General features: G+C 42.7%; 2 protein-coding genes across 3 annotated transcripts in view; one reads left to right on the forward strand and one right to left on the reverse strand.

The window, feature by feature from the left end:
- The window catches only part of MGLL (monoglyceride lipase), a 277335-nt gene that overhangs the window by 45019 nt on the left and 208701 nt on the right, over window positions 1-23615 (forward strand). The window lies entirely within an intron of this gene.
- Window positions 5602-22545, reverse strand: KBTBD12 (kelch repeat and BTB domain containing 12). The gene is made up of 4 exons (XM_079933190.1): window positions 22287-22545; window positions 12730-13911; window positions 8146-8416; window positions 5602-6050 (listed from the first exon to the last, which is right to left on the reverse strand). Exons 2-4 carry the CDS (start codon window positions 13797-13799, stop codon window positions 5784-5786), a joined length of 1608 nt encoding a protein of 535 aa, XP_079789316.1. The 5' UTR covers window positions 13800-13911; window positions 22287-22545; the 3' UTR covers window positions 5602-5783.

Consider the following 23615-nt stretch of genomic DNA (forward strand, 5'->3'; position numbering starts at 1 on the left):
ATTCTCACACTTTTTGGGTTGAATTTATTCATACATATCTTACTCATTTCGATGTTATTGGGAAGTATTGTTTTTCCAGTTTCATTTTTGGAATGTTCATTGCTAGCACATATAAATACAAATAAATTTAAAATTTTTATTTATTTATTTGGTTGCACCAGGTCTTATTTGTGGCTCGTGGGCTCCTTAGTTGCAGCTTGCCTCCTCCTTAGTTGTGGCATGTGGGCTCCTTAGTTGCTGCACGTGGGCTCCTCAGTTGTGGCATGCATGTGGGATCTACTTCCCTGGCCAGGGATCACACCCGGGACCCCTGCATCGGGAGCATGGAATCTTAAGCGCTGTGCCACCAGGGAAATCCCACAATTAATTTTGTATGCTGATTTTGTATCCTGTGACTTTGGCTAAAATTAATGATTAGTTCTAGTATTCTTTCTTTTTTGCTTTCTTTCTTTGACTTCCTTCCTTTCTCTCCCTCTCCCGCTCTCTGTCTTTCTTTTCTTGTAGCTTTCTTAGAATTTTCTACATGTAGGATTATATGATTTGTGAATAAAGACTATTAAACTCTTCCTTTCCAATCTGTATGGCTTAATTCTTTTTATTGCCTTATTGCACTGGCTAAAACCTCTGTTTCAATGTTAATAGGAGCAGCAAGAACAGGCACCTGTCAGTTGTTCCTGATCTTAGAAATAAGAGCTGTCTTTCACCACTACGTACCATAGCTGTAGTCTTTTCATAGATACCTTTTAATAAGTTGAGGAAATTCCCTTCTAGTCCTAATTTGTTGAGAATTTTTATTATGATAGGGGGTTGGATTTTGTTAAATGCTTTTTCTTTTTTAAAAGTATTTATTTTATATTGGAGTACAGTTGATTAACAATGTTGTGTTAGTTTCAGGTGTACAGCAGAGTGCTTCAGTTACACATATACGGTATCTGTTCTTTTTCAAATTCTTTTTCCATTTAGGTTGTTACATAATGTTGAGCAGAGTTCCCTGTGCTATATAGTAGGTCCTTCTTGGTTATCCATTTTAAATATAGCAGGGTGTACATGTCAATCCCAAACTCCCTAACTATCCCTCCCCCTACCCCTTCCCCCCTGGTAACCATGAGTTCGTTCTCTAAGTCTGTGATGTTTCTGTTTTGTAAATAATTTCAAGTCAAATGCTTTTTCTACATCTATTAGATGATCATTTGGTTTTTGTTCTATATTAATATGGTTTACTATATTAATTGAGTTTTTAAAATTAAAGCCACCTTGCATTCCTGCACTCCTGGGATAAATTCCACTTGGTCATGATATTATATATAATAATATTTTATGTTGCTGGATTCAGTTCTTTCATTTTTTTATTAAGAATTTTTGATGACATATAATCATTTTTTATGTTGTTAGACTCAGTTGCTAATTGTTTCTTTTTTTAAAATTAACTAATTATTTTTGGCTGTGTTGGGTCTTCGTTGCTGTGCACGGGCTTTCTCTAGTTGTGCCGAGAGGGGGCTTCTCATTGCGGTGGCTTCTCTTGTTGCGGAGCACAGGCTCTAGGCACGCAGGCTTCAGTAGTTGTGGCACATGGGCTTCGTTGCTCCGCAGGATGTGGGATCTTCCCGGACCAGGGATTGAACCCATGTGCCCTGCATTGGCAGGCGGATTCTTAACCACTGTGCCACCAAGGAAGCCCTCTACTGCCTTCTTGCCTCCACTATTTCTGATAAGTCACTGGCTGAGCGTATTGTTGCTCCCCTCTATGTGACGTCATTCTTTTCTTGCTGCTTTTAAGAATTTTCTGGGGACTTCCCTGGTGGCACAGTGGTTAAGAATCAGCCTGCCAATGCAGGGGACATGGGTTTGATCCCTGGTCCAAGAAGGTTCCACGTGCCGTAGAGCAACTGAGCCTGTGCACCACAACTACTGAGCCTGCGCTCTAGAGCGTGCGAGCCACAACTACTGAAGCCCGTGCGCCTAGAGTCCATGCTCCACAACAAGAGAAACCACCACAATGAGAAGCCTGTACAACGCAACAAAGAGTAGCCCCCGAGGCTTCCCTAGTGGTGCAGTGGTTGAGAGTCCGCCTGCCGATGCAGGGGAGATGGGTTCGTCCCCCGGTCCAGGAAGATCCCGCATGCCGCGGAGCGGCTGGGCCCGTGAGCCATGGCTGCTGAGCCTGTGCGTCCAGAGCCTGTGCTCCGCAACAGGAGAGGCCACAACAGTGAGAGGCCCGCGTACCGCAAAAAAGAGTAGCCCCCGTTCGCCACAACTAGAGAAGGCCTGTGCGCAGCAACAAAGACCCAATGCAGACAAACATAAATTCATTAATTAATATAAAAAAAAGGATTTTCTGTCTTTCAGTATTTTGTCTATGATGTGTTATGGTGAGGATCTCTGTGACGTTACCTTACTTGGGATTTGATGAGCTTCTTGGAACTGTAGATTAATGTTTTTCCATCAAGTTTGAGAAGTTTTTGACAAATATTCATTTGAAAAGAGATTTCCTGCCCCTTTCCCTCTCTCCTTTCAGGATCCCCATTATACCTATATTGGTAGCTTTCATGTTATTCCATATGTCTCTGAGGCTCTGCTAATTTTTCTTCAATTTTTTTCCCCTCTCTTCTTCAGATTATATAATTTCTATTGATCTATTTCAAGTTCACAGATTCTTTCTTCAGACTTCTCAAATCTGCTCTTATTCTAGGATTTCCCTAGAAGATCTCTGTTACATTTCCGGCTAGTTTTCTTATCTGCTGCTGTCCCAACCAGGACTAAAAGCTCAAGCTTAGGAGAGCTGCAGGCTTTTTCCATTTGCCACTCTGAGTGTGGGTTTTCCACCCTCTGCTCCCAAACGTATCAGACCCCTTTGGCAAACAAAGCTGCTAGGATTCACAGCTAGTCCCACTCCAGTAGAACTACGCTGAATGCTCTGGGCTGCAAGTCGGGGCAGTTTCAGGCCAGGATGTCACAGGCTGCCTGAAGACTGACTTCAAGTTCAGCAGTTTCGAGAAATTAAGCTCTTCTCAAATTGTTGTTTATCTTTGGTTGGTTTCCAGAGATCTGAAATTGTTGTTTTTGACAAATTTGTCTGTCTTTATAGTTGCTTTTTGGGGAGGGGATGTCTCCCTTCTCACTTCTCCATTGCTAGAAGTCTCCTGCTTTCACTTAGATTCTGGCCCACTGAGTGTTTACTGCCATAACAGTTCTTAGTTCAGGGGATTTTAAACACGTTTCACCTAACATTTTTTGGTATTTTCAGTGGGAGGATCAGTCTAGATATCTAGTCGGCCATACAGAGAGAGTTAATACTTTCAGTTTTTTATGACCATTAAATGAAACTTTTTATGTAAAGAATTAAGCAAAGTGTCTGTAACATGAAGGGCTCAAAGAACTTTAGTTATAATATCTGAATACTTGTATTGTAGGGATTTTACATACATTATTTTATTTAATCATATCTTTAAGAGGCAGGCATTCAAATTTTGATATTACCCACCCCCCCCAAAAAAAAAAAAAAGATTTACTAGACTAGGGCCATACCAGGTAGTAAATGATGGAGTCAGGGTCTGGTGCCTTCCCCCCTCGGTCCTGCTCCCTCCATGGTGAAGAAGATTTCCGTGGTTGCTCTTTTGGGGTGGCCTGTAGACTATCTAGGAGACCATAAGGAATTAAATCCAGGACAGGTATTAGGGAGAGGGCTCATTGCTGTACTAGTTGGCAGTGACTCCAATCACAGTGGGACACATAGAGATTCCCAAAAGCAGACAGGGCTTTTGCTAAGACAGTTAACACATGAGTGCCTGGTACCTGTGTGAGTCATCGAGAAGGTTTTAGGGCTCTGTATGATATTTGCCCACATTCCAATTATATTTGCAATGAACAATTAAATCTGAACTAAGTGTACCACAAAAATACCTAAACAACTGAAATTCATTCCATTTAAAAGCTTTATACATATACTTGGGAGTTAAGTAGCAAACGTTGGGAAACTGGAACCTTTTGGATTCAATCTGCCAAGATGGTAAAATTATTTGAGAGACTGTGAATCTGGTCCCCAGCCCTGAATATCCAGAAACTATATTTGATGCTGCTGCAAAAGACTTTCTAACTGATGTCCCCACTGACATTTTCTTCTCACCTTTGACGCGTTCCTTACATCCTGACCTTGGCAACCTTCCTCAGACATTCTCTCATCATGTTTCTGTGCACTTTCTCACTGCTCCCTCTTGTTCTCCTAATTCTTCATCCACCAGCCGTTGTAAGCTGCTCCCATGCACGTGTCCAACTCTCAGCCCCACCCGTCCCTGCTCTTGTGGGCTCATTCACTCATCCTTCTCGCATCGTCTACTCCTAGCATCTCCTTCTCACCTCCGAACCTCTGCTTCTGCCTTTCTTTCTACTGTACTCCCCAGCCTTCCCCAGCGCCTCCTTTCTTGGAGCACGCTCTTTCCTCTATTTCTCTTACCCACATCTTACAGGTCCTCTAAAAATCTACTCCCTTCCATTCACTCAGTGGACGTTTGTTCATGCTGTGAAGCGTGAGCTCCAAAGGGTGTCTTGGGTGTCCTTTCCAGGCAATTTACAAAAAGATGACACTATCAGTTGTATTCCACATTTAGCCTAGTTGTGGCTCCACAGTGGGGGAATCTCATTTTGCTTCAATTGACACATCATTTTTTCCCACTTTTGACTGCCTCCAACTTTAATATAATAAGTGGATCAGCACTCCACTCCTGAGTTATACCTCCATCCCACGTAATCCATCCTAGTTTAGATGTTATCTCTACTGGGCCTATGACACTGCATAAGGTTATAACGAAAGTAACGAATATATACCCAGAGGAAAAACTCACTTATAATCACAAGTGAGCCTCATAACTGAGGCAGTCATAAATTATGTTGCATAATGTTCTTGTTCTTAAAATCATAGAACTATTAATGTTTGAGTGCGTTAATTATTTGCTTCAGGCTGTGTAGGCAGCCAAGAGATAACGGCTTCCCTTTAGTTTAAAAAAAAAAAATGCTGCTCAAGTGCTTGGTTTGCTTTCAGCCCATATTTCTTTTTTTGGCCATCTTTTTGTTACCCAGCATCTTCCCCGTGTTGTTTTTGCCAGTTAGGCATCAATGCAGATGGGACGAAATAAAAAATTGGCATCGCCATCATTTTACCAGTCCACTCAGCCTCCTGTCTCAACCTCTTTCTTCCCATACTCATGGGAAAGTGATGGAGGGGTGGGAAGCGAGGTGACAGAGGGTGACGTTAGGGAGCGGGATGGGGATTAGACGAGCAAAGGACTTAATAGAAGGAGTGGGAAGGGTGGGGAGACACACAGGATGTTCAGAGTCACTTTAACCCACATTAGTGGGAACAAACCAGTCTTTCACCAGTCCCTAGTGGGGGGTGCAGGACCACACATATTCATGCCAGAGAAAAGAAAAAAATGCATTCGGGTAAAAAATTACTTAATAACCTCTGTAGAAGTTTGGTGGGTGAGGCAACACAAAGAGGACTGGTATCTGTGGCATCGTCTTACGTCTGCTGCCTTTCTCTTCTGTTAGTACAGAGAATCAGTTGGTTGCAAAAGCCCACGTTTCATCGGCTGAAGGCAGCCAAAGGCTTACTGCCTTGTCACCATATTTTACTTGGTGGGTATAGAAGGATGTATCACTACTGTTCTTGCATTCCAAGCGACTTAAAAATTTGATAAAAATAACTTTGCTTTCAACAAGTCAATAGACTTTCATTTAATCTTACCTGACTGTGCTCTAGAAATTAAGAAACAAAAGAGAATTGGGGGCTAGTTGTGTATATAGTTGAACTGAAATGCAAGAGGAAGGGAGAATATTTCATTTTCACTGAGGCAAACTGCTGAGAAAAAATAAAAGGAGTTACACTCTTTTAGCTTCTTCTTACCCAGAACATAAATCTCACTGTTGACCACAGCTGTGCTGAATCGGTACTTTGAGTACTTCATGGGTGCCTGCTCTGTCCATAGATCTTGGCTGGGGTCATACTTCAGCAGCTTGTTGCTTAATCGATCAGGTTCTTCGTCAGGAAGATCCATCTGTGTGAAATTATGACAGCCAGTATAATAACGTACCACTTAGAGATCTTCGTGAGTACCTGAATGCAATTAATCAAAGCAGACAGCCAAGGAGATAAATAGAGGTTAACCGTAGTGAGTCATACTCACAAACACACCAAATCCCATGACTTGGAGATATAAGTACACTGTCAGTATCGGAGGAATTTATATTCTACGATAATGGGGCTAAGGTGTTGGGTTATAGCAAACAATCTGTGATCTGAGCAGTGAGGCAATACATAGAGCATTTTTTTTAAAAAATGAAGCACTGCAAAGCCTTAAAAACGAAACCAAGCTTTTTTGAATAGTATTTAAAGTATAATTTTATTTTACCAAGCTTTATAGTGGCGGATTAAATAATATTTGTGAGAAACTAATTTTAATAATTTATAAAGCATTTTTCTTTATAATATTTTTCTAATCCAAGTGGAACAAAATTACAAAAACATTTGAGTGTTTTAGTAATGAGAGTATTTTTATACCATAATATAGGAGTGGTCTGAATTTAATTTTAAAGATACATGGATTAATAGAAATTATTTGCAATTATTTTTATGTATTTATTTTATGTACGTATATATATATATATATATATATATGTATATATTTTAGTGACTAGGGAAAGTAGAAGTTGAATACACACAGATGTATGTAGGTTTTCCTACTCCTGAACTTGAGGTGAAGTAATATTTTTTGTCTATAATGTGTTAGGACCTTCTATGACTTCAAGCTAAAGATGCTTAAGTGTCTTTTGCTTTTTGTTTTGGATGAAGGTGTTCAACAGAGAAATAATTTCCATACTTATGAAAGTTGTATGCAGTTAGTTTTAGCTCAGGGTTACAATCACTGTAGTGCAATCACTACCCCATGCTTTCTTGCAATTTAATGTATTGTATTCGGTACAGACTAGCAAAAGCTTTCGTTATGCAGTAAATACTGACGTGTTTGAAGACATTATAAATTAGGAAATACTGACTTTATTGTTTTAATTTTCCTTCTAATTTAAGTATTTAATATTTGCTTTAGTGGAAAAAAGCAAAGAAAAGCTTTTCTTTGGAGCATATTCATGCAAAATTAACTATGTAAATGAATAGTTCTGAAAAAGCTTTATTACAAATAATTTGTCAGGTTTCAGCTACTAACTGTGATTAAATCTAAGCTACTTTTTGATACATAGCATGAATTTTAAAATGTATTAAATGTGACGTTTGTTATTAAAACAAGTATGATATACCATAAAAGGCAAAATTTAAGCTTATGAAATGATTTAAAAAGCACCAGTTTTATCATGAAGCGAATCTGGCGAAAGAAGAAATCACATAGGCTAAAATAAAATTAGTTTATGTCATGGGGACAGAAAATGAGCTGGTAAGATTAATCTTTATTAGAAAGACTGGTTGGCCAGGGCAGAAGGCAGCTGGAGTGAAACTTCTGTGAGAGCCCCAAGGCGCTCGGAGGGACACGAAAGAGGAGAGAAAGGGCCTCTGTGGTCCCACTCCACTGACTTCTCCATCCTGTCTTGCGTCCCTTCTCTGGGCTTCAAGACAGTCTCTGGTTTCTCTATCTGCTGATGCCCAGCAAAGACATGAAGAGGTTAAAATTGCAATATACTTTTGTGGAAATGGTTGTGCCATCACAGGATGAACATTCTGGTTTCCCACTTAGAGTAAGAACTTTAGTATGAAAAAGACCTAAGAATCCTTGCCTCAGGTCATACAGCTGTAAAGCAGAGAGAAGTGGGATGAGGATCCAGCTTCTTCGCCTCCTACTTAGATGCTCCTTACAGATAACCCCTCAGCATAAGCATCCTTCATAGTCAGCAAGGATGGGAAGGGTTATGAAGAACACAGCACAAATACTGAATGAAGTCATGCCTATGAATAACACTTTAAAATTCATTCTCCTGAGCTGCTTTAACACTTTAAAATCTTCCATTTAATATTCTATAACATAAAAGGCATTTTACCGGAATGTGAGTCATACTCTTTTAGTATTCAACAACTACAACATTTCTCAACAGAGCGGCCAGACTCAGCACAGCCATGCCAGTTAGGTACACAGGAAATTTCTTAACCTGAGGGGTCCAGCCTCCAATCACGTAAAGTTTATTATTCACTGTTACTACAGCATGACACGCCAACTGTAGTGGAAGGGGGGACACCCTTTTCCAAGTGTCCCTTTCTACAGAGTACTTATCAACACAGTTTGTAATAAGATACTGGTTTTTAATTTTCATCTGTCCTCCTATAACATAGAGGTCGTTATGGATGGTGCCCAGAGCGTAGAGCTCTCGAAATTCTGTTGTGCATAACTTTTCCCAAAACTGGTTTCCTCTATCATGATACCTGTAAGTTAACAGAGAGAGAACCCAGAATTAGATTTAATATAAAAACAACTTGCCAAAAAAACACACTTGTTTCTTTTCCAACGAAAACCGATATGATTTGGTTCTTCTAATTGGAGAAGAAAAAACCATTAAGATAGTGATACAGGTTTGTGTTTTTTGGGGAAAAGAAATGCTGAACAAAATATAATGTACACAGAAACAGTCAACCACACCCACCTAGAGAATTTTAGAAAAAAACAATATATTGAAAAAGTATAGATTATCCAGGGACTAGCCTTCATTTCCTAATTTTGGGAAAGAAAATTAAAAATAGGAAAGTCTTGGGCTTTCCTGGTGGCGCAGTGGTTGAGAGTCTGCCTGCTAATGCAGAGGACACGGGTTTGAGCCCTGGTCTGGGAGGATCCCACATGCTGCGGAGCAACTGAGCCCGTGAGCCACAGCCGCTGAGCCTGCGCGTCCGGAGCCTGTGCTCTGCAACGAGAGGCCGCGATGGTGAGAGGCCCGTGCACCGCGATGGGGAGTGGCCCCCGCTTGCCACAACTAGAGAAAGCTCTCACACAGAAACGAAGACCCAACACAGCAAAAATAAATAAATTACTAAAAATAGGAAAGTCTTTGAGCAAGTCATTTGCTAAAAGAGAATATGTAAAAATAAACATAAAAAATGTCTTATTCTGTTGACTAGAAGTTTCATTTTAATACTACATTAAAGAAATGTGTTTAGAGCAGAAAATCTGGAAATATTTAAATTCAGATTTCTAATGGGATGATGCAGGATATATAGAATTTTAAGGATTGTTCTTGTGGTTCTAACTGGCTTAGAACAGAGTCAAGAGCATGCTACTGTATAAAAACCCACCTGTAGGTGTCTGCTGGGCATTTCTCAACTGTTTTAATCTACTAGGAATGGTAATTTCAGTAATTTCTACCACAAATAATTATGTTGGTCTGAGAAGAGTCTTGGGAGAAGAGCAGGGACACTAGGTGATATGGTCTCTCAACACCTCCTAGAGTCCAACACATTAAGTAATTATCTGAGTGTGTGCATGTGTGTGTGTGTGTGTGTGTGTGTGTGTGTGTGTGTGTGTGTAGCATTACATGGTCACCAAGTGGATGAGTCTGTGCCCATCTTCTGTCTTGCCTGTTGACAATGGCAAGTCTATTTTCTCAAATCATGATCGGGACACATAGCCCAGGACAAAAGTACCCATGGAGACAGTGGGATAAAATATGTGAAATTATTTCTGTCCTAGAAAATCCAGAAAGTATAATTGGAATTCAAAACTAAAACAAAACAAAAAACAAAAACCAGAATAAATATGGAAAATAAGAAAAAAAATTTGTTGTTTGGAAACAAATTTTGCATCAGACATGTGACAGTTAATCGTATTACAGTTTTCCCCATTGTTCTAGGCCAACTCTTATGGAAACCAAAGTCCCTAGCAGCACAGGTGATATTTTCACCACTATTTTTAATTGTTCTGGATTTTAGAGGGGAAGGGACAATTAGGTGTCTACAGGTGGGGGCTACTGAAGCAAAGACAATGAATATATAAATAGAACTAAAAAATGGGTTTTGGTTTTCTGAGGCACGGTTTAAGAAAATAGGCCAGGAACAAGATAAATCCCACGAAGGATGGGAAGTACATGTTTGCTGGACAACTTGCTAATTGGATTTTTGTTTTAACATTTTGAATTAAAAATGGGGAGAGAAAATGCCCAGGTGAAACTATAAAACTTATTATTTCGATATGACATAAAGAAGAAAATAATAGTGGCAAAAGCATTCAGTGTTCACAGAGGTTGACAGTTTAAAGACAACACTTACATCCTCAGCTGTTTGTCTACCAAAGTACGAGAGTTAAAAGAGATGGAAAGGTGTATTTTTTTAAAAAAGAAACAACCTGCTGTAATGCTAATCTACTTCCTCTTTTAAGTCAAAAAGAAATATATCTGCATGGAAATGTGTAAACTACAGAGTAGAGGCACGCTGAAGAGCATCTTGGCAAAGGTAATTGGGGTAAGGAGCAGAGATGAAGTGGCAGGAGTGGACCAAAGACAGTGACCTCGGGTGGTACTGTCAGACCTTAACTATGCAGACAGCACTGGGAGTCTCATGTAAGCCTCAAGCAGTGCTTCTGATAATCTCTTTATTTGCCTTGCTGACAGTTTCACTATTGCGAGAAGTGAGGAGGGCAACTGATAGTTTTACCCTAATTCTGACCAACGTGGAAGAGCTGTTGGTGATGGGAACCGGCGTGAGTTCAAGACAGGAAAGAAGGGAAACGCGGGGTGTGTAGTTAGACACACGCATAAAAAGGGAAGCAGGCATTCAAAAACAGTTAAGAGGAAAGACTTTCAAGGATGAAAACACACTTTTTGAGACGGCTGGACGTTTGTTAACAATTAACTCTGATGGCAGAATTGTGGACTATCCTTATTTTATTTTTTAAATTTTATTAATTTTATTTTTGGCTGCATTGGGTCTTCGTTGCTGCACACGGGCTTTCTCTAGCTGCGTCAAGCGGGGGCTACTCTTCATGGCAGTGCGTGGGCTTCTCATTGCGGCGGCTTCTCTTGCTGCGGAGCACGAACTCTAGGCGTGCGGGCTTCAGTAGTTGTGGCTTGCGGGCTCTAGAGCTCAGGCTCAGTAGTTGTGGTGCACAGGCTTAGTTGCTCCGTGGCATGTGGGATCTTCCCGGACCAGGGCTCAAACGCATGTGCCCTGCATTGGCAGGTGTATTCTTAACCACTGCGCCACCAGGGAAGCCCTGCACTACCTTTAAGAGGAAGAAAATAGGTATCTAAAGAACCTGAGGTTCTGGTACAGGAGGCTCTAAGGTGAAAAGAAGGGCACCCAGCCAAGAGCAAGTAGGAAACAAAGGTCAGGGACCCAGAGGATCCGTCCCAGGAGAAACATGCCCCCTTTCCCACAAGCACCTGAGGGCCTGTACCTGTTGCTGCTCAGTGACAGCCTGTCACCGCAGGCAGAGGGCCAGTCACTATCCAGGGCTTGTGTTCCCGCCCCCACTTCTGGGAAGAAGGGACACTTGCTCAACGTGTGAAGGTGACAGCAGGACGGGCCGAGAGCCTGAAGCACATACTGCAATGAGGAGAGATGACAGGAAAATAGCAGACCTCTCATTCCTTCTCTGTCCCCACTTTGCTGTCGAGAATCACTTACCAACTGACTGAAAAGTCTGAGAAACCGTGCTACGAGGGCCCAGAGAGGGGAGGGAGTGCAAGGAGAGTTCAAGGACCTACACGTACAACTCTTATTCACCCAGGTAGATTTAAGGGTTGAATTCTTGCTGAGTAACAGGAAACAAATCTTTCTGTCCTCACACACAACACCTAGACATACACTACTTCTTAGCAGATACTCCTGTTCCTAGACATACACTACTTCTTAGCAGATACTCCTGTTCCTCTTACAGTTCTAGGGTTGAAGAATTCTTAGGCTACAAACATTTTACACTATTAGAGGTTTAGCAAAGACCCACTCGTTAAGGGTACAGAATGAAGGACTTCCCTGGTGGCGCGGTGGTTAAGAACCCGCCTGCCAATGCAGGGGACACGGGTTCAAGCCTTGGTCCGGGAAGATCTCACATGCTGTGGAGCACCTAAGCCCGTGCGCCACAACTACTGAGCCTGTGCTCTAGGGCCTGCGAGCCACAGCTACTGAGCCCACGTGCCACGACTACTGAAGCCTGCATGCCTAGAGCCCATGCTCTGCAACAAAGAGAAGCCACCGCAATGAGAAGCCCACACACCACAATGAAGAGTAGCCCCCCGCTCGCCACGAGTAGAGAAAGCCCGCGTGCAGCAATGAAGACCCAACACAGCCAAAAAAAAAAGTACAGAATGAAAACTGACAGATAAATAATACTTTTTGGTCAAGAAGAAAAATTACTTACTACTCTGAATTGTGAACTAATAAAAGTCAGTTCAAGGCGTCAGCGTTAATAAACTTTTCTTCTTGTTAAAAGTTATATTCAGCTCTTCAAAAACAAAGCAATTATAGCATATGAATAGTGAAAGCTAAGAGTGAAAATATACAAAGGAATCATAAAGTATATACATTTAACTTATGCAAATTCAACTATATGTTCTTAATAATGAAAGGGAGAGAAAAATAATTTTAAAATGTGGATGATTTCATTATGAATTTTACATCTATGTAAAATACATGATTACAGGGTAATTCTGACCACACATAATTTAAGATGTGATCACTCAGAAGTACTTCGGCTGCTAATGTCAAAGCAAGATAATTGAAACAAAGTTACAAGTATATGGCTAGATACGAACCTGTAGATTTCAACATTCTTGCTCTTTTGTCTGGAGAGTTTAGAGGCACTTGCTTCTCCAGCCACAACGATAGTGTTGTTTTCCATGACAACACCAGTACACACAGTGCCTAAACCCTCCCCATACTTGGGAGAGGAGATGAAATAGGTCTTGCGCAATGCAGGATCATAGCAAAAACTGGCATCTCCGTAGTTCCTGTGTCTCGACCTGATTCCTGAAGAATTGGTGCCAATGCACAGCAAAAGACTGGTAGTCTCCATGCCATAACGAAGATTGAGAGAGTGCTGTTGAGGGGTCTTGATGGCTTTGAATGCGTTTTGAATGATGTCAATGCAATTTGCATCACACAGAAGCATTGTGTTCCTTTTCAGGGCTTGTCTTAAAAAAGAAGGATTTACCAGTTGCAGCCTAACTTGCTTCAGAAGTTCCACAAGATGCTCTGTGCGCAGTTCTCGGTTGTGATTTACCCATCTCAGAACTAGGTCCAGAATGCTCTCCTCTCTGGATATGTTCAGGTCATCTGATTTAATAAGCGTCAGAAGTTGGTGCACTTCAATTTCTAGTATCTCTTCATGTAAGCTCACCTCAGCAAAGTGCTGATATAAATACTTCTTCGATTGATCAGCTAAATCCTCAGCTCCAATCTGCTTTGCAAAATGATAGATACCCAAACAGTTCGAGGCATCCATATGGCCCATCATATACTTCTGACACACACTGAAGACTTCCTCCATCTGCATAAAATAGGCGGCCATAGCCACAGTCTGTACATTGGCATTACTGATCTCCAGAGCCGCATGGTACATATAATTTAATATCACCGACACGCTTTCTGCTGTGATGTCATAAAGTACGACTTCCCTCTGAGTACACTCAAGTAGTCCACAGGTAAACATCGCTTTGAAATAAGGACTAAATGCAGCCAGGACCAGCCTGTGGCAAGGGAATTTCTCCCCTTCTGCGATGAGTACAACATCAATCATCTCTGCTAGTTCTTTCATGTTCTTAATTTTATTCAGTAAATTCAAGCTGTGTTGGTATTTTTCTTTTCCCTCAGTCTTGCACTCCATGGTGTCCTCTCCAGTGTTTCTAAGTAAGTCTTCTTTAAATGTAGCTTGATTCTTGAGGTCCTGTTTACATGTCTTATTACTCACCAAGCAACAGAGATGTCATGTAACATTCCTGAAGGAAAGAAAAGAGGGAGTTTTCTTCTAAGAAAAAAATTCTCTGTAATTTAAATATGCAGCCTTAGTTCTAAGAAGTATTTATAAGTAAATATTATTCATTCCAAGCAGAGTAGTTTAACATTAAGATAGCTACTTTGGTATCTAAAAATAACGTCGTTGATTGTAAAATTAAAAACAGGAAATTATTAAGCACTAACAATATTTTCCTAATTGGCGGCAGAGATTTTTCTAGCGGAGGCTGGAAAGTCCTCCCTCCCAAGGTGAACGAAGAGAAAAGGGATAAGATGAGCACCTTTCGCATTTACACGTCCAGTTACCAAATTCAGCTGACCCACAGATGGAGGATACAGAGGCATTAGGAAGCATCCTCTCTGAGGAGGTGCAACATCACTGAAAAGGTTATGTGCACCGTCCCCCAAAATGCACCCAAGTGCTATCAGCACCAGTCTGAAAAATCACAAGGGAGGGGGTCTTGTAGGCTGGCTGAAAAAAAAGTCCACTAAAATTCTGCTCAAACTTTGCTATGTGGCAAATAATTCAAAACAGTGCTTTGGAAAGCGCAACCAAATACGTGCTGATGTGAGAATTCACAATACTTGAAACTTACAAGTAAATCATCCTAATCTTAGAAAACACACAAAAGTCCTCCCATTTCTCTGCCCCTCCTGCGTGGCTTCTCTCTCTTCCCTGTCTCACAGAGGCAGAGGTGGAATCACTTCTTGCCTGAAAAAGCACTAGTCTAATTAAAAATCTCTTTAAGCTGGTTGTCTCAGCTTCCCCTTCCCCGGGGAACTGCAAACAGGATGTTTCAAGGAAGCTAATTAGCTCTTTGGATTTAAAGAACACTCCTAGAGCCAGAAGCCTTAACGGGAGGAGCAGAGCTCAATCTCTGTCACCCTGTCCAGGTCTAATGCGGCTGTAAGTCCCAGCAGCGAGAATAAACCTCGATGGTAGAAAAGTCAGCACGAGGAGCTCAGAAAGGCAGGGAGGTGATAATTTCAACACTGTGAAAGCAAAATCTGTCAGCCGTGAAGCTTATACATCTTCTAAACTTCTGTGATCCTGTAAAGGATTAGAAATCTCATGTGTCTCAATGAGACTTGGCACTTTTTCAGTGTTGAATTAAAGTTCATTTCAGGAAAGAAATGTTAAGCATGATAGGAATGTTTAATTATATAATGGCAACTGTAAGACCTAAAAATCGCTGTGCTGAAGGGTGTGGAATCATAACAAGTAGCCAGTCTTGGAACCCGTATACTTGAAGTAGAAATAAAAGCCTCCTCGCTGGATTTTCTGGTGTTAATGGCTCAGTTTTATTTCAATGAGAACTTAAGACTTTCTGTGCAAGGGTTTGCAGGTTAAAAGTGAACGGTTGCTTTTTCCCTTTATTTGTTTTAGATTTTTACAAAGAGAATCCGATTATGGGTAATTAAGAGGTCATTATATTTCTAAGTTCTCCTACAACACATTATGACTAGCCCAAATCATATTATGTAGGCTTCTTTACACATAAACACATCAGTCAACTTTATAGATGACAGGGGTTACTTCAAACTAAAAATCGGTAAAACCGTTCTTATAAGGAAATATTTTAAAATTTCTATTCCATTTGTACTGATATACAAGAATCCCTCAAAGGGTACCAGTACCCACAATGCTAGAAGGCCAAGGGCAGCTTCCAGATAGGATCACGTGATCTAACACAATGCAGATAGTTCAGAGTCATTAGTTCTTGATGTTGCTGGAAAGAAACCAGACGCCGGGGACCCAAATGTTAGGACCACAACCTAGGATTTTGTATCTTTAAGGCAGGAACCAAGCTACCCTCGTTGAACGTTTTGGCATAGGGCTAGTTTAATGAAAACGTAAGTGGCATTAGTTTCAAAGAGAGGTTAAAAATGAAATACCTAGTACATTATGGACTGGTTTTCTCAATAAACATGTTATAGGTAATATCTTATACACAGCTCTATAGTGGACAACGTTGGCTTTCTCCCCACATTCAGCCTGCCTTTCCTTGGTGCCACTGGGGTGGGACTGACTCCCGTTCTTACCACTGAGACTGGTTCAGGGGCTGGTGGGAGACCTGAGATTGGCCCGATTGGAGTGAAGCTCAGTCTCTGGTTCACTGGTTGGGGGTGTCCACGTGTTACAAAGATGAGAGGTCTGGATCCACTGCAGCCGTGTCCCCATAGCCAGCATGAGGACAAAGCCAGTATAGGAAAGAAGGCAGAGATTTCAGAGCAGTGGAGCTGGAAACATGCCTTATATCTGTGTTTTTCAGTTTTGAGAGAGACCATTCCCCTCATTGTTTAAGCCAGTTTGAGTTGGGAGTGCTGGTCCTGGCACTCAGGAGTCCTCACTAGTGTAAGTGGCATTTGCAAAAATACTGAGACAAGGTTGCTTAAGGTAACTGCAATTAGATATTGTATAAAGTTTCACTTTAGGTATATTCTTGTATTCTCTATTAGTACACTGTCAAGTAAAAGAACTGTAGAAACTTCTAATTATGCGCATTTCTCCTTGATAGAAGGCAAAATTACCTAAGTCAGCTCTTCTGAGTTTACCTCTTCTCATTAAATGGCTACACCATTTTACAAGCGCACGAACTGAGTTTTGAGCCCAGTTCCATCTGACTCCAAAGTCTGCACTCTTAATCACCCCCTCTAGAGCAAGCACCAAACTAGGGCCAGAGAGAAAATATCTCAGGCTTTGTAGGGTTTCTGCCTTAACAATTCAGCTCTGCCGTTGCCATGCAGAAGCAGCCACAGACGATACATAAACCAATGAGCATCGCTCTGTGCCAAAAAGTTTGTTTTACGGATACTGAAACTTGAATTTCATACATTTTCACATCTTCTTTTGATTTTAAAAAGCCATTTAAAATTAAAAAATTCATTCTTGCTCATGGGTGATATAAAACAGGCAACGGGGCAACAACTCGTGTGCCACTGTCATAAATAAATCCACTTTCTAGATTATGTCTGGTGCCTAATCTCCAGTTCTCTGCTTAACTCCAGATGAAGAGTTTTGAGAAGGGGAACAGTCAAATTCCTATTTTAAAAGGATCATCTGGTGTCCCCAAGATTCCCAAAGATAAATCAATTTCTTGAATAAATACTTTACTTGGGTACAGTTTCTCTGCCCCAAACGCTGGCTTCAGCAACAAAAAATACTTTTAAAAAGGAAATAACTGTTTCGAACATTCAGAAGAAACATTTATGAATTTTTTAGATGGGCACATATATTTAAGTGTCCCTTCCTTCTAATTGCCTTTTATAAAACTCTTGAGAGCTACTCTAATTGCTGTGGATTTACAGACCAAATGAATTTACTGGTGTAAATCCTGAGAGATACCTGGTCAGTTACATTAGCCACCATGCTTCAGCAAGCATTCTCAGCATTGTTCTTGTATACGTAAGGTACACAGAAGATGCTGGCATTGCAGATGGGGCTTTGAAGTGAGACGGTCCTGGGCCTGAATCTCAGTTTAGCCACTGCTTTCTGTCATCCCAAAATTATGTAACGTTTCTTTTTTTTTTGTTTTTTGTTTGTTTGTTTTGTTTTTTTTGCGGTACGCGGGCCTCTCACCGCTGTGGCCCCTCCCGTTGCGGAGCACAGGCTCCGGCCGCGCAAGCTCAGCGGCCATGGCTCACGGGCCCAGCCGCTCCGCGGCATGTGGGACCTTCCCGGACCGGGGCACGAACCCGCGTCCCCTGCATCGGCAGGCGGACTCTCAACCACTGCGCCACCAGGCAAGCCCTGTAACGTTTCTTTTTAAATTTATTTATTATTTTTTTATTTGTTGGCTGCGTTGGGCCTTTGTTGCCGTGCTCGAGCTCTCTCTAGTTGCAGTGAACGGGGGCTACTCTTTGTTGTGTTGTGTGGGCTTCTCATTGTGGTGGCTTCTCTTGTTGCAAAGCATGGGCTCTAAGTGCCCGGTCTTCAGTAGTTGCAGCACGTGGGCTCAGTAGTTGTGGCTCATGGGCTCTGGAGGACAGGCTCAGTAGTTGTGGCTTGCGGGCTGTAGAGCTCAGGCTCAGTAGTTGTGGTGCACGGGCTTAGTTGCTCCACGGCATGTGGGATCTTCCCGGACCAGGGCTTGAACCTGTGTCCCCTGCACTGGCAGGTGGATTCTTAACCACTGCACCACCAGGGAAGTCCCATAAAATTGTGTAACCTTACTGAACCTTGGTTTCTGCATGTGTAAATTGGGGTTACTGTATATAAATGAAGTAGTTGGATCAGTCTTTTGTATCCAAGTGCTCACAGTGGGGTAGCAGAGAGTACCTCAGAGGTTCGGAACGTGGGCTTTGACTTGGGTTCCTGAGACCTGGATTCTGATACCTCGCTCTACCATTTACAACGTGAGCAAGTTTCTTAGCCTCTTTTTGATTCCTTGCTTGGAATTAGTTTTGAGAATTATATAAGAATAGCTGGGAGAATTAAATAAGGCCATGCATGTATAACATGTAATTTGCTTGGTAAAGCTGAAACTGGATACACCTGTACAAACATTTTTTGAACAATAAAAATGTTTGGGTTCATATACAAACTGCTTGTGGGTACAGACACAGCTCACAAATAAAAGAGAGCTGACAGCAACTTTTTCTTGTAATGAGGGCCCAGAGGGCATTCTCCTTTCATCAGCAAGATAAAACCGTATAAATGTTCTCAGTGATACCAATGGGAAGTTATTCTCTGCTCCAATTTATAGAAGACTGAATTGTGCAGTCATATTAATAGTACCCATAATAATGGAGAAAAAATGAGTAGCAAAAATAAATATAAATCACAAGAATAAAGCCTAATTACTTTGCAAATCCAAAATGCAGTTTTACCCACGTCCAGTATACTTAGTGTTAAGAAATGGATTCCTATAAATTTTAATGTGGGGCTTCCCTGGTGGCGCAGTGGTTAAGAATCCGCCTGCCAACGCAGGGACATGGGTTCGAGCCCTGGTCCGGGAAGATCCCACATGCCTCGGAGCAACTAAGCCCGTGCGCCACAACTACTGAGGCTGCACTCTAGAGCCCACAAGTCACAACTACTGAGCCCATGTGCCTAGAGCTTGTGCTCCGCAACAAGAGAAGCTACCGCAATGAGAAGCCCGCTCACCACAACAAAGAGTAGCCCCTGCTCGCCACAACTAGAGAAAGCCCGAGCACAGCAACGAAGACCCAACACAGCCAATAACTAACTAACTAAATAAATTTATTTAAAAAATAAAATAAAATTTAAAGTGGCATAAAACTGTTAGTTTACTTAAACTACCAATGTTTTGTTTTTACAGTGTTTAATTTTATAATCTTTATATTATCTTTAAAGTTGCTACTTTTTCTAAAAAATGATTGATACATGACCATGACTCCATGTTTTGCTGAAGTTAAAACTAGTTTAAATTCATAGCAGCACTGTTTGAAATAGTAAAAATTTGGAAATAACCTAAATATTCATTAACAGGAGAACAGATAGACTGTAGCATATTCACTCAAGAGAATATTATACAGGAAAAGAAAAAGAAAAAAAAAGGAATGAACTAGAGCTACATGTGTCGACATTGATGAATTTCACAAACATCAATGTGTGAAAAAGACTAAAAAGAATAGGTGCTGCCCGCCACTGATATCTTCTGTAAAATATGCAAAACAATACTATATATTCTAATAGAGTAAATGTAGGTGATATATTATGACAAAATAAATATAAATGGTGAATCTGGTAAAGGGTCTATGGGAGTGTTTTGTCCTACTGTTAGAACTTTCCTGTAAGTTTGAAATTATATCAAACTAAAAAGTTAAAAGAATTGTATATTCTTTAAGGGCATGTACAACTGTAGTGGAATATAAAGAAAGGTAATTCTAAACACCAGGTTCGGGACAGTGGTTGCTTTCAGGAGGCGTGGAAGCGAGGGCACACAGCTGGAGGAGGGTGACAAGGAGTTTCAGTTGCGTAATCAACGTGCGACTTCATCAGCTGTATGGCAGGAACCCGATAACATACTTTATTATTCATTAGGCCTTTTTGCACGTCTTAAATATTGCATAAACTAAGTTTAAAAGTAAAAATTGTATTAACATTAGAGTAACTTACAACTCTGAAAACCTAACCTATTGGGTTGGCCAAAAGTTTTGTTTGGGTTTTTCCATAACATCAAAACCCGAACGAACTTTTGGGCCAGCCCCATACAGTGTAAACCACATCAGTGCGTGTACATATATATAGAGAGACAGACAGACAGGCAGACAGGATACGTAGATACATTGAGAATTTTCCTTTTAACCTGTCAAAGTGTAGTCAGCCCAACTTATGAGTCATTGGAAAATACAGATGCTTACAACCTGCTTCTCCAGTCTTAATGAGAACTGCTCTGGAAGAAAGGCAGAAACAACTCCTTCCTACTTGTGGTTCGGTGGGAAAAGAAGTTACTGGATTCCAGAATCAGTGTATACATTTTTTTCCCGTAGAAATGTTCAGTATGTGAGTAGGTCATAATATGAAGTGATGGAGTTGATCAACAGCAAAGCCTTGAATTTTATCGAAGAAAAAATCTGAAGACCTGAGAAATGACTTGGTTAGGGTCCTACATTCCAGCCTAAAGCCCCCTTCAACGGATTTTGGTTGGCACGCCAAGGAATGTCAACATGACGTCAGTGATGTCTCAGTTCCAACGCTTAAAACACAGCCCTTCTGTAAGTTGGTGACTCTCATGTATGAAATCATTACCCCACGTTTAAAAAATACCTCAAGCCTATTTGCACCAGCACTACCCGTCCTCCAGACATTAGGAGGCCCTTCCTAACCTGGCACCTCCCAGCCCTTACTACCCCATCTCTGGACTTTCCCTCCTCATATTTTCCAATCTCTTAGTAGTACTGAACCACTCACTGTTCTAATGCTATGTGAATACACATGTTGTTCCCTGTGTCTGGAATATTCTTCACCTGCTTCCACCTGAAAAAATGTAACTGGCTCTTCAAAATTCAGCCCAGACGTCACTTCCTCAGTGAAGCCTTCTCTGCCCTTCCTTGCTTGTACCTTGAACACGGTGGTTATTGCACCGCTGTTACTGCAATTTATTTACGAATTCGCCCTCCTCGCCTTTCACTGATGCGCATATTGAGGGTAGGGGGTCAGGTCTTAACCCTTTCTGTATTCTTAGCGTCTGCCTGTGACAGTGCCTCGCACAGAACAGTTGCTCAAGACGGTTTGTGCAATTAAGCGAATGCTTTGCTTAGTCCTAAATTACAAGTTCATAACTTTTTTTTCTTTTAGGTTTTATACATGTTATTAACCACTGTCTTGAAGATATTTTGATTCTTCAAGCTGCTATCGGTTTGTCCAAGTCAAATAAATCACCCAGAATCATTAACTTGATTTCCTTGCCTACAGCCTGACACATTCTGACACCCACTTCTCCCATCCTCAAAATTAATTCCCCGTCAGCACTGCGCTCAGGAATTTGGTCCCCATTCTTAGAGAACTGAAGCCAGAGATAGCAAATTGGCTGCTCGGACTTTTTTTTTGTAAATTAATTGTCAACACGCAGCGCTGAAACATTGCAGCATCTATTGAAAAAAAAAATGCAAGCTAGGGCAACAGTGGGTTTTTAATTCCCATGGCGACAACCACCAGCAGGACGTGAGTAGCCCCACCGCTCAGATGGCACACCTCCTCCCCATTCCCAGCCCCCTCCCCCCGCCCTAATGCAGACCTGAGAGTCAGTCCTCATTTATAATTTCTCTCACCCCTGCCCGTTTAGTTCTCCTACAGCATTTACCTTGGTGACCCCTGGCTTTCCCCATTACTCCCCACACCCTAGTTTGCTTCAGCATCACCATCTTGTACAGACCCTGGCTGAAAATGGCTCAGGACACCTGCCCCACCCTGAATGCACTCCGAGTCTCCCCGGAGCTTTGGAAAATACTGGATTTTTTGCAAAGTAATAATCCGCTCCACACACCTGGCTTTTAATGACGGCCAGGATGGAGATAAAGCTAAATAAGGCAAGCTTCCTCTTTCCTTTCCTTTGAAGAGCTGACGTTCTGCATTCTTACCAGAGCCTTTACCATGCATCGAGTTCGTTAGTTACTCTTAAGAATCCCGCGGGGGTGGGGGGGGTGGGAAACGCAGGGCGATTAGACTCCTCGGTCTACAGTTCAGAGAGCGGATCCTGTCGAGTGCCTGGCACTCTTCTCGGTTCCAGGAGGACCCCGGGACGGGCAGACACAGGCGCCCCCTCCACGGCCGCCAGGGCCGGCGAGGGCGGTCCAGGACCAGGCGGTCAGGGGCGCGGGGCTGCACGCGTGGCGGGGGCGCAGGTGCCGAGGGGCCTCGGGTGGTCCCCGCGGCCCGGTCACCGTTACTTACGGGGCTACCCCGACGGGAGGCGCCGCCGCACTTGCTCCGCAGGGGCCTCCGCAATGGCGCCGCGACCCGGCCTGGGGCGCCTGACCTGCTGGCGCTGCCCAATATGGGCAGAGCCGGCGAGCGATATAAATAGACGGCGCGGGGAGAGGGCGCGGGCGCCCGCGGGCAGGAGGCGGCCTGGCAGCTCCGCGGGCGGACGCGTGCTCGCCATCCGCGCCCACCCTCCCGCTCTGGGCTGCAGGGACTACGCGCCGCAGCGCCTGCGTGTGTGTGTACATGTGTACACGTGTGTACAGGTGTGTGCACACGTGTGTGTACACGTGTGTGTACAGTGTGTGCGCAGGTGCAGGGCATCAGTGCCTGAGGCTTCATGCTCAGCACCCGTGGGCACGGGTGGGCGGGATTCCAGCAGTTGCCACAAACTCAGTTTTTGGGTCCTTAGTGACTGTTCTGGCCTGAAGGACTGGGAGCATTGTGGCCTGTGCCCATCACACAGTGCTCACCCTACAGAGCGTCACACTGTAGCCAGGTGTGCAAACCTGTCACATTTCCCCACACCCCCGAAAGCTCCCAGAGGCCAAGAGCTCTGTCCTGTCCACCTTGGTGGCCCAGTCACATGCTGGCTGGGGCCCTCCAGAGAACGGATGGTCAGGGAGCGGTCACTGATTTGGGTGATGGAGGGGCAAAGCTGGTAAGTGACAGGAAGGAGGGCCTTACCTGGTGTCCTAGCTCCGCTCTGCCCCTGGAAGCCTCATGACCTCCTGTGATTAGCTCAGATTCTTGGAGGACAGTAGACAAGACCGTATTGCACCTGGCTTACACCCAAGTTATTAGGAGGATGAAATAGGAGAGCCAATAGGTGTGAAAGTGCTTTGATAACTATCAAGTAACCCAAGTCATTTTCTCCTGATGAGGCAGGTATTATTAAATGCAGACTCCTCCAAAGGTCTTGAAAGTGGGGCAGAAGGCCACCTCTTACTGATAGTACTGATTGTATCCTGTCCTGAGGCAGAGACAGGGACATTTCTTTTGGAGGCTCTTCTGCTTTAAGAATCTGTCAGAGAGGGACTTCCTTGGTGGCGCAGTGGTTAAGAATCCGCCTGCCAATGCAGGGGACACGGGTTTGAGCCCTGGACCGGGAAGATCCCACATGCCGTGGAGCAACTAAGCCCGTGTGCCACAACTACCGAGCCTGCGCTCTAGAGCCCGCCAGCCACAACTACTGAGCTCACGTGCAGCCATAAATAAATAAATAAATACACGAATGAATAAATAAATAAGAATCTGTCAGAGGGAAGCTGGGGAAGGGAGGTTCCATCTGTCTACTAA

Source organism: Stenella coeruleoalba (assembly GCF_951394435.1).
Source record: "Stenella coeruleoalba genome assembly, chromosome: 10".
In the NCBI taxonomy this organism is placed as follows: domain Eukaryota; kingdom Metazoa; phylum Chordata; class Mammalia; order Artiodactyla; family Delphinidae; genus Stenella; species Stenella coeruleoalba.